The sequence below is a fragment of the Haliotis rubra genome, unplaced genomic scaffold, assembly GCF_003918875.1.
Source record: "Haliotis rubra isolate DU_JTF1 unplaced genomic scaffold, ASM391887v1 Scf12, whole genome shotgun sequence".
In the NCBI taxonomy this organism is placed as follows: domain Eukaryota; kingdom Metazoa; phylum Mollusca; class Gastropoda; order Lepetellida; family Haliotidae; genus Haliotis; species Haliotis rubra.
In genome coordinates this window covers 2,089,964-2,102,818 of record NW_025765114.1, presented here as the reverse complement: position 1 = coordinate 2,102,818, position 12,855 = coordinate 2,089,964, and the positions used below count along the sequence as shown (strand labels likewise).

Below are 12,855 nucleotides of genomic sequence, written 5' to 3'. Positions count from 1 at the left end.
GCCGTAGACCCGGGTTCGTTTTCCACACATGGGTACAATGTGTGAACCCATTTCAGGTGTCCCCCGCCGTGATATTGCTGGAATATTGCTAAGAGAGGTGTAAAACCATACTCACTCACAAATATGGATCTTGACATACATTGTGTCCTTGATTTGGATTCTGTTAAAAATTGATTACTCAAGTATTGGGGTACATCAGATGACATTAATTTTTAGAAAGAATTAGCAAAGAGTGTGACCTGTTTTTTTAATTCAGAACGAGTACAGTTCTTGCTTCATATCTAACACTGTATTGTTAATGATTTTACCATTAGCCTATGGTTCATGAAACATTTGTCATATTGGTTATACATTGACTATAAATATGTTGTGCAAGAACTCCCAAACACAGCAGATAGAGTTGTCGTCACTACACACACCAGGAGACATCCCTAACCTAGACATATTGTGCAAACTGACTCTGTGTTTCAGGAAGAGCAGTCAGGGGAGATAATCTTCTACCTGAAGGGTGCTGATGTGGTGATGCAGAACATCGTCCAGTACAATGACTGGCTGGAGGAGGAGGTAGGCACTCACGTCCACACACCGTCATGTCCACACACCATCACATCCACATCCACACACCATCACATCCACACAAAATCACGTCCACACACTTTCATGTCCACACACCCTCACGTTCACACATCACGTCCACACAACATCACTTCCACATACCATCACGTCCACACACCATCACGTCCACACACCCTCACATCCACACAATTTCACATCCACACACCCTCACGTCCACACAGTCTCGTCCACACACCATCACGTCCACACACCCTCACATCCACACAATTTCACATCCACACACCCTCACGTCCACACAGTCTCGTCCACACACCATCACATCAACACACTATCAGGTCCACACCATCACATCCACACACCATCACGCCCACACACCCTCACATCCACACACCCTCACGCCCACACACCCTCACGCCCACACAGTCTCTCGCCCACACACCATCACATCAACACACCCTCACGCCCACACAGTCTCGCCCACACACCATCACATCCACACACCCTCACGTCCACACACCATCATGCCACACACCATCACATCCACACGTCCACACACTGTCACATCCACACACCATCATGTCCACACACCCTCACGTCCACACACCATCACGTCCACACACCATCACGTCCACACACCATCACATCCATACACCCTCACGTCCACACACCCTCACGTCCACACACCATCACGTCCACACACCCTCACGTCCACACACCACATCCACACACAGTCTCGTCCACACACCATCACATCCACACACTGTCATATCCACACACTCTCATGTCCACACACCATCACGTCCACACACCATCACCTCCACACACCATCACGCCCACACACCATCACCATCACATCCACACACCATCACGTCCACACACCATCACCTCCACACACCATCACGTCCACACACCATCACCTCCACACACCATCACGTCCACACCCCATCACGTCCACACCCCATCACGTCCACACATCACATCCACACACCATCACGTCCACACACCTTCACGTTTGCACACCTTCACGTTCACACACCCTCACATCCATGCACCCTCACGTCCATGCACCATGCAGTCAGGGGAGATAATCTTCTACCTGAAGGGTGCTGATGTGGTGATGCAGAACATCGTCCAGTACAATGACTGGCTGGAGGAGGAGGTAGGCACTCACGTCCACACACCATCACATCCACACACCATCACATCCACACAAAATCACGTCCACACACTTTCATGTCCACACACCCTCACGTTCACACATCACGTCCACACAACATCACGTCCACACACCATCACATCCACACAATTTCACGTCCACACACTTTCACATCCACACACCCTCACGTCCACACACCATCACATCCACACACCATCATGTCCACACCATCACATCCGCACACCATCACGTCCACACACCATCACGTCCACACACCATCATGCCACACACCATCACATCCACACAACAACACACCATCATGTCCACACACTGCCACATCCACACACCGTCATGTCCACACACACACTCACGTCCACACACCATCACGTCAACACACCTTCATATCCACACACTCTCATGTCCACACACCATCACGTCCACACACCATCACGTCAACACACCTTCATATCCACACACTCTCATGTCCACACACCATCGCATCCACACAACCACACACCATCATGTCCACACACTGCCACATCCACACACCGTCATGTCCACACACACACATGTCCACACACCATCACGTCCACACACCATCACGTCAACACACCTTCATATCCACACACTCTCATGTCCACACACCATCGCATCCACACACCATGTCCACACACCCTTACCTCCACACACCCTCACCTCCACACATCATGTCCACACACCCTCACCTCCACACACCCTCACCTCCACACACCCTCACATCCACACACCATCATGTCCACACACCATCACCTCCACACACCATCACGTCACCACATCATCACATCCACACACCATCATGTCCACACACCCTCACGTCCACACACTCTCACGTCCACACACCATCACCTTCACACACCATCACGTCCACACACCTTCACGTTCACACACCTTCACGCTCACACACCTTCACGTCCATGCACCATCACCTCCACACACCATCACATCCACACAGCCTCACGTCCACACACCTTCACGTTCACACACCCTCACGTCCACACACCATCACATCCACACAACCCCACATCCATATACCGTTACGTCCACACACCAAAGTCTTGTCATGTGCCTTGGTTATAACACTTAGCCACTTTGTCACAAAACATGATCCAGTAACAAGGTGAATTAGGCCCTTTTAAGGCCAGATACGGCACCTTAAATTGACATTTTTGCTTCAATGTGTCAAAATCAAGGTTTTGATTTTTTGATATGTTTAAACCATGTTTTGTTTGTGTGTGTGCAACCTGTATCAAACACATGATAATGGGCTCAAATCCCAGTCTTCCCCAATTCAATATACATTATAGGTGTAGTTATGCCAAACACACTCACTCACTCAGGAAATAGGCTTACAGTTACAAGGCTTTACCATGACTCACAAACATGGGGGTCCTGAGCACCCCCAATTATTAGTTTTAAGGGTCCTGGACTACATTATAAGTATCCTGTGAAGTAACAGTGTAGAGAAATGTACGTTTTGATTATTTCTTTAGAGCCTGGAATGAATCATTGATCATGTGGACTAATGGATGAAAAGATCCACACAACAGCTCTGAAAGAAACAACCAAGCACTTACCAAAGTTTTAGATGTGTTGTCGGTACAATTAATTATGATATGGGTCCCTCAGGACACAGGGAATTGTTTTCTGTGTCCATTCTCCACATTTGTGCATAATAGACGCACATTTACGCGTCGTGTAAAACCCTGAGTTAAATGATATAGGCCAACACTATCTGGCAGTATCTGGATGTTGATTGACAGGCTGTTAGATATGCCCTACAGTGCCTGTGTTTTTGTTTCAGTGTGGGAACATGGCGAGGGAAGGATTGAGAACACTGGTTGTGGCCAAGAAGGTCCTCACTGAGGAACAGTACCAGGACTTTGAGGTGATTTGTCTGGGATGTTTACTCTGTAGTCTGTTGTACATCTTGTTGAAATGATGAGGTTATCTTCACCCATTGCTGTCTCCTTAGTAATCAGATTACAGTCATACACATTGTTACTGTTACAAGAACAATAGCTGGATTTTCCAGTTTCTCATGAGTTCATGCTGTGTGTCAGTACAGATTATCTGTTATTCCTTGATGCTGGTTTCTGCTGTGTATTTGTATGTAAGTTATAGTGAAAAAATGACCCCGAGGTTTTCATTAGGTTACAAAGCTCGACATGATAAGTGGCACTGTAAGTTAGATTCATATGATGGAATTTTCATGTGATAGAAACTTTGGCTTTAAACCAGTAAAGAATTCGTGCTAACTGCATATTAAAAAGTTCATGATATGATTCAACTGTAAAACCACAAAATAGTTCTTTCAGTTAAAAATGTAAAACCTATCAGTACATGTCTCACTTGAAAGTAGAACCTCTCACAAGGTAGTGTTGGTCTGTGAGGAAATAACAGTGGCGTGAGGTATATGATGGCGGATACAAGGAGAGGATGTTACTGATGTTGGTCGTGCTTCACTCCTCACTCTCCCTGCTCACAGAGTCGGATCCACCAAGCCAGAATGTCCCTCCAGGACCGGAACAGCAAGGTACAGGCTGTCATCGAGAGTCTGGAGCGAGACCTTGACCTGTTGTGTCTGACCGGTGTGGAGGACAAGCTTCAGGACAATGTTAGACCAACACTAGAGCTCCTGAGGAATGCTGGCATCAAGGTGAGTACCAGACTTCACAACACATGTGGCTCCTCTTCCTCTTTCCCCTGTGGGCATTCCTGATGAGAGGTGGTCCCAAGCAACCCATGCTGGTCAAATAGGAAACTGAATGGATCTCCATGGATAGTTACTCAAAATATCAGTCACTACATCATCTTGTCCAAGCTCATGTATTATCTGCCATTAGCTTGAATATTACTTTATGCAGGATCAAACAACAGCAAGAAACAAGCAAACAAACCACTTATTTGTTACCAGAACTTATAGTACCGGTAGATATATTTTTCCTTATCCTGACTCATACTCTTTTGCTTGTCTCCTTCTTCTTGCGAACACAGTGGAACACTTGTATCTCCCAATTGAAGTTCCCTTCAATGTAAAATCACTAATTAGTACTCCCGAGTTATCTGTCCCCCCAAAGCGCGGGAACGAGGGCGCCACCTCCTGCCATGTACCTCACTCTCTCCTTGTTCGCCCAGTGAGCAGGACGTGAGAGCGCCTGTGTCTCCCTACACACTATATCCTTTAATTATATTTATTTTGTTACCTCTTATATTCATCTATAGAGGTGTAACTAGTATCCTTATTCAACATGCATTGATATTTATTCGTGTTTCTGCAGCTTTATTCACGGTTCGCCGTATTTGCTCAGCAGATTGCGTTTATAAAAAATCTGCACTGTTTGTAAATTACGTTTCTCTGCTGCCGATCCATTTAATATGCCCTAGTTGTATAACGCCATGCTCTATTGTTTCACGCTGCAATTTATGTATTAAATTGTCTAATTCTGCCTTTGATAAATATTTATATTACGTCTTGAGGCGTGCAGCAGATAGATCTCGAAACAATCTTCAGTCATGGCTGATAGATCAGAGTCAGATATACCCTGTCAACTGTTGGCGGGGCTGACCCTCTACCGTCTGGTGTTCGCCTGAGTTACCTTCGAGCGTGGGGCGCAGTCCGCTATATCCAAGAAGCGACCTGCATCCCAGGACATTCCATCATCACAGTGTAAGACTAGGAGAGCTTCCCGCGTCGTCATTACAATGCGCTCCGCGCACCCCAGGGCTACAGCAGCCGTCGAAGGGAAACCCACGAAGGCTAATAAAAACTTTTCATCAGAATTGTGTTTATATGATGATGACATTCCGATTATCATTCCAGATGTACGGCATAAGTAGCGACCAGTATCGGCTACCGTCACTTCAGCGCAGATCAACACGCAACTAGAGATGCCTACGCTGACGGCTGAGATTCTAACTGAGGGTCCCGTCACTATCACAGAGAGGGCAGCCTCAACGTCAGCGCAGACCGTCCCAGACGACCTGGTCCACCAGATTATGATGTTGATGGAAGACCGATACGGTTTACAGAGGCCTCAGAGCCGCGGGCCCCAGAGCCCAACCCATAATAAGTCATGTAGGGCCCCAGAGCCCGCTATGACTTCGCGTAGGGCCCCAGAGCCCACAAACGCGCCTCCAGGGCAACCCAGCCCGTATCGAAACCTTCGCGAAGGACGTCCCAGTCTGCCTCCACGAAGGACCTAGATCCTCACCATTCGCGGAAGGCTTCACGGAGGAGGAGTGCTTCACCGAGGTCAGACCCTGTAGAACACAGAGGTCGTTCGCGAAGCAAGCTCCTATCTAATGAGTCGGACTCAGACTCGCTACCTTCAAGAAGGCCTTCACGAAGGTTAAGTGGCTCCAAGTCATCTTCATTCAGAAGATCTATAAGGGATTCACCGAGAGCTATACGAAGCCACCATCGTTCGCCAAGGAAGCTCCACGAAGGTCTCCCTATAGAAGCCAATCGTCAGTCCGTTCAAGACATCTTCGCCGATTTACACACAAATATCCAGCGAAGCAGAGACATCGCAGTACTTGTCTATCAACTGTATGCCACATGCCGTCTACAAGCCTACGCAAAGGCATTCGCACAGGCTATTTACAACGCAGAACGTCGCTGTATTATTTTATCAACAGAACGTTATATAGTTACGGGAAGTACTATTTTACAGATGAAGAGCCTAATTAAGGATCTTCAGGCCGACTACCTACATCAAGGGCATCAACGACGTTTCGCAGATCTTCACAGGAATCACCATTTCCGTATATATTGCTAGGTATGCAATCCCGGAACACGATACGATTATCTACATGCATGACCATTACGCAGATCTGCAGACAATTCAATAACGGAATTGAGCAGCAGCCTTGTTACAGCGAGTAAAACACATAATCGTCAACGATTTCCTGAGAAGAAATATGTACAACAAGTTCAGCTTTAATTCTACAATTATGACGCTACATTGATGTATGCAGTCTACAAGCTGACAACTTGCAAGTTTTATTGAGCCTATATATAAGGAAGTCGGCATTATCTTCAAGACTGAAGTTACATTCACAACAGCCAGGAAAATAACCTACCCAGCATTAATATTACAGAGCGAGGTAATTCGCGCGGAAGAAAGATTGGCGTTTACCATTAACCCTCGAAACGCGTGGTCACCTCGTGTAACCCGAGGAAGCTTACGGACAAGACCGGCGATTGATCTTATATCAATGGCGGCACTAAATTATACAAGGTTCCTTTTCCTGCTACACGGTGACATCACAGCGGGTACACTACAGAATCAAAATGCCTTGTTCTGATTGGACGCGATGGACAACGCCTACACATGAGGTCGATCATAGTTCACAGTTCAAGACATAGGTTGCAAGTGACAACAACATATCAGTGAACGAGCAAAGCCTCCTTACAGTCCAGTTAATCTGAACCTTCATGATTGGGCTGCCTTCATGAGGTTAGAGACCTCCCCTGTCAAGTAAGGACGAGGGCACGGCAGTCAGGCGATTTTTTACATAAAGTTCAACGATGGCAGTCACTCCTGGTTGTGCACCTACATCGTCAAGGACTTCGCAGCGAGTTTACCTCGACGACGGGATACAAGTGGATCCAGATCCACAGCGTCTCAGACTACAGTTGAATTTCATCATCAAGCTACTAACACAACTAGGATGGTTAGTAAATCTACTTAAGTTGGACCTAGAACCTACGCAAGATCTGCAATTTCTAGGTATTTGATTTGTAACGGCGCAGAATCGTATAATTGTACCGGAGGACCATGGATCAAGATCCAACAGTCAATCCCACAAGCCTTACTCTCTCCGCTACCACTATGACAGTGGCAGAGCCTGTTGGGGTTACTCACTTCAGCTCAAGACATGACAGTCAGAGGCAGACTACAATTACATCCGTTACAAGTCATCATCAATTCGCATCTCGACGACTCTCTACCGTTCAGTTTACCGGATCAGGTCAAACCTCATCTACTATGGTGGACCAAGAGATCGAATGTTTGTGTAGACGTCTCGTTAATAGAGCCAGAATCGATAACACATCTCTACGTAGATGTGTCACTACAAGGTTGGGGAGCCCATCTCGCCAACAGGACGGCATCAGGGCTATGGAGCAATCAAGAGAGCAAATTACACATAAATCTGCTAGAGATGCAAGCAGTGATAAACGCCATAATGCACTGGAGCAACTTACTACAGAATGCTCAGTTGATGATTCACACAGACAATTCGACAGTGGCGTTTTATGTGAACAAACTAAGCTCAACCAGGTCCCCGAACCTATTGACTCTATGTTTTCAATTTTTCGATTTAATCGACAATCTCAACATACATGTCAGAGCATGTCACATTCCAGGAGCAAAGAATGTAATAGCAGGCGGCTCTCTCGGCCACACACCTACCATCGCCCGACAGAATGGATGCTCCATACAGAGATATTCACTCAAATTATCAAGGAAATAGGAACTCCACTAATAGACCTATTTGCCACTTTCGATTCAACAAACAACTGACAACATTTCAGTATCGCCAGTTCCAGACCCACTAGCATGGGCAACGGACGCACTAAGCATATCGTGGGAAGGACTCAGCGCAATGCGCTTTTCCGCCACCAGCGTTAATCCCACAAGTCTTACTCAAAATCAGTCAAGCGCCAGAGCCTCCATCTGAATTTGGTGCGGCCTACTGACCAGCGAGCAGAGCGTGGTTTCCAACTCTTATTCAAGGAATTGGACAACCAATACTACATCTTCCAGAGTGCCTGAATCTGTTAATACATCCGCACACCAAACAAGTGCACGGAAAGCCAGAAATATTCCAACTCCACGTATGGATTGTATCAAGGCATGTCTGAATAAGAGGTTATTCAGCCAGAAGCGGAAAAAGCAGTCACGCTTGCCCTCGTAACTCAACTTCGCAACTTATCACGATGACAAATGGCACAGTTTTGTCAATCATGCTGCAAAGAAAGGATTTACAGCTAGATATGCTACTCATCCTCAAGTGGCTGACTACTTATGTTATCTCGATCCAGACTAAGAATCTAAAAGGCTCAACTTTGTCCACCTATCTTGCAGCAATAAGCTCTGTCATAACTATGAGAGCGAAGGCGTCAAGTTAACCAAACCCCAGAGTTACTTTCGCCTTGCACTGAGCATTCCGATTGGAGGATTAAAAACGGAAGTTTCACGCTCCTGCTTGGGATCTGAATATAGTGCTCCAACACCTCACAAGTAAGGCTTATGAACCGTTAGAATCTACATCATTGAATTTCTGACTCAGATAACCTCGTTCCTGTTATCTCTAGCTACGGCTGCCAGGATGTCAGAGATTCACGCATTGGATTACGAGAGAACACACTTTGATGATATACTTGGACCTCATGATACGATGGATCTATCTCTATGGCCAGTAAGAGCACTGAAAATATATCTCCACCGATCCAAACAGAGGAGGGAAAAATTCAAGAGATTATTTTTCCTCTATCAACAGCTACGCAGACTGAAGTCTCACGTACTACTATCTCCATTTGGATCAGAACTGTCATACTACGTGCCTACAAGGCTGCAGGACTCGACCCTTCAAGAGCTTCTAATCCTCATGAAATTAGAGCGCTAGCATTTACACTTGCTCTACACAGCATCTGCTCTTTGAATACCATAATGGAGGGTTGTTTCTGGAGATCCGATATGGTGTTTGCCAACCACTATCTGAGAGATATCACCACCGAGGACGTCTCAGGTATCCACCATTTCGGTCCCATGGTCCTCGCACAACAGTTGACAGTTCCACGGAGAAGATAAGTCAATCTTACAGATTTCTACTTATCTTACAACAGTACTAAATAGCTACATGCTATATATATTTTGCTTAAGTTCTTTATTATCTTAAGCTCAGTACTATGGTTGTTATATCATACAATATATTAGCTAACAACTCTACGGAGTTTGCTATTATATATTTAGCTTAAGTTAATCATATCTTAAGCTCAGTACTATGGTTACATTATAAAAGTATATTAGCTAACAAACTCTAAGGAGTTTTTTACTATTATATATTTATCTTAAGTTTCATCATATCTTAAGCTCAGTATTATGGTTACATTATAAAATGTATTAGCTAACAAACTCTACGGAGTTTTTGCTATTATATATGTAGCTTAAGTTAATTATATCTTAAGCACAGTACTATACTCATATCATAAAATTATATTAGCTAACAAACTCTGCGGAGTTTTGCTATTATATATATAGCTTAAGTTTTATTCATATCTTAAGCTTAGTACTATGTTTACTTCATAAAAGTATATTAGCTAATAAACTCTAAGGAGTTTTTGCTATTATATATTTAGCTTAAGTTTAATCATATCTTAAGCTCAGTACTATGGTTATATCATAAAAGTATATTAGCTAACAAACTCTAAGGAGTTTATGCTATCATATTAACAAGCTTAAGTCTGTTAGTCTTAAGCATTGTAGTCATGTTGTATATACTTTTATCATAATATTTATATTGTAATAACCCATATATGGCAGCTGATAAGTTAGCAGCAGGAATTCATCAATTCAGTGCCTTTATGAAGTTCCCATAAGGGTTATTACAGTCATTACAGTACAAATCACTAATTATCTAAATCCAGTGTATTCTGTATTCCCACCTCCGTATCCGTTGGATTCTACAAGCAAAAGAGCATGAGTCAGGATAAGGAAAAATATGTAATTTTCTGAATAAAATTGATATTTTATACTTATCCTGACTCATGAGATAAGCCCTCCCATCCTCCCAACATAACACTTTGGATTTCCCTGATAATTCAAGTGTTGGGCTCGCTATATGAGGAGAGAGTGAGGCACATGGCAGGAGGTGGCGCCCTCGTTCCCGCGCTTTGGGGGGACAGATAACTCGGGAGTACTAATTAGTGATTTTACATTGAAGGGAACTTCAATTGGGAGATACAAGTGTTCCACTGTGTTCGCAAGAAGAAGGAGACAAGCAAAAGAGCATGAGTCAGGATAAGTATAAAATATCAATTTTATTCAGAAAATTACATGCTTATGCATTGTTGGGAACTTGGAGTCCTTTGGCTTCTGAATCCCTATTTGATACTATTCATGTTTAGATCTCCGTTGATGATGATGAAGAACAGGACAGCAGACAGCAGATGTGTAAGGTGAGAATTCAGTTGTTGGTCAGCTATATTGTTTGTCTGCTTGGTTTTCCAGGTGTGGATGTTGACGGGGGACAAACTCGAGACAGCTACATGCATCGCTAAAAGCTCCAAGCTGGTGTCTCGAATACAAACATTACACACTTTCAACAATGTGACAGACAGAACAGAGGCTCACTTAGAGCTCAATGCTCTCCGCAGGAAGAACGATGCTGCACTTATCATTACTGGAGACTCATTGCAGGTAGGATTATGACCTGCGCCCACTTGCACGGAACATACAATTATTGTAAATCCTAAAGATCGCAATCTTAGGCTGCGGCTACAATCACCATCCACTTGCACAAAGCGATTGTAGGCTAAGATCATTGTAAGTTACAATCGAAACCTACAGTTGGTCCAGACCAATTGTAAGGAGCTAAGATCATTGTAGTCTGTGACAAAATGGCGTTCAAGTTAGAGTCTGTTACACTCAAATAATCAGCTTTACATTTGGAGACTGCTTTTATATTGCATAAAACTGTGTGGTTCGCCTCAACACTTCAACAACACGGAGAATGCACCACCGATTTAACGTCAGAAACATTGTTATTTGCGTTAGTGAACCACATACCTATCCAGTCGATATCATAAAGTACTATTCCCACCCAGTTCAGTGTTGGAAGAAGTGTGAAACAACATACCGTTTTTGATAATCAAGGGAAGGATTGTAACGAAAGGTGTCTGCCATGGCCATGACCTTTTCCATAACTCAAGGGCAGCTAATCTTAGTTTTTTTCATGCAAGATTGGAGTGGTTTCCCTTGAAATATTATGCCATTGCCGTAGAGTCTATCATGCCCAGTGTATTTAATGTTGTGACATCGCTGAGCTCCACATACATTTTTTTTGGTCACTTTCCTGTCATTGATTTTGTCTTAGCTTATAATTAAAACAATATACAATTAGATCACGTGAAAAAACAAGTTTCTTTCTCATTCTTAAATTTAAAATTGAGTCGGACAAGAGACGAGGGTTTTTAATCTACCCTGGTATGCATATTAGATATACAATGCCGTCCGACAATTCCGCGCACCTAAGCACATCGATCACAACACGACAACTAATGTCTCTTATTGTTTGTGGTTTACGTGACTAAACATGCTGGTGTGCATCATATTTACCTAGAAATATAAGTTTTATTGATGACTATAAGATTCGAACGTTGCATTATGCCATACGGTTGACCTTACCGGCGTTCTGACGGCATTGCTTGCTGTCGGTAATTCTGCACAGCAACTGATGCGCATAACATCCAGCTGGAGATCCGAAGTATGGAAGCGTATTAGGGCCAGATTATTTTCAAAAATCACTTCATCACTATAAGGAAGAGTGTTTCATATTAAATCCAATTATGAATAATGAAGAAAAAGGTTTAAAAGTCTGAAGAAAACAAATTTTCATAAAACTGTCAATTTATCTGTCAATTACTGTTATTTACTTACCTTTAGTGATTAAAAGCCAGTCCCTTGTAGAAATGTCCTGATTTCAAGCGTAAATGTGGTAGCAGACGATATTACCTTCGATACGGAAGTACGCTATTGCAGCTGCGCAGAATTACCGGACGCGCGGAGTTACCGGACTCACTGGTAATACAAATATTCATCAAACAGGAAAATTCACTTGCTGAGGCATTTGAAATTTGTTTAAAAAGGAATTTCACTATAAGAAAAAATAATGATCAACAAAATATGGTTAAAAAGTTAACATACTGTGAATACCTATTTAACAATACACACTAAAAACACGAAATATTATTTATTATTCATGTTTCCCTGTCATGCATTTTCCACAACGCTCTCGTAGTCATGTCACCAATTGAGGCGTAAACATTCCCTCTGGATTATGGTTGCCTTTTTCTGTGG

General features: G+C 43.7%; 1 protein-coding gene across 1 annotated transcript in view; it reads left to right on the top strand.

The window, feature by feature from the left end:
- LOC124262359 (probable phospholipid-transporting ATPase IIB) overlaps positions 1-12,855 on the top strand; it is a 77,728-nt gene that overhangs the window by 47,184 nt on the left and 17,689 nt on the right. Inside the window, 4 exon segments of the mRNA XM_046696849.1 lie at positions 472-564; positions 3,573-3,656; positions 4,257-4,427; positions 11,008-11,196. Coding sequence (XP_046552805.1) covers positions 472-564; positions 3,573-3,656; positions 4,257-4,427; positions 11,008-11,196 — 537 coding nt within the window.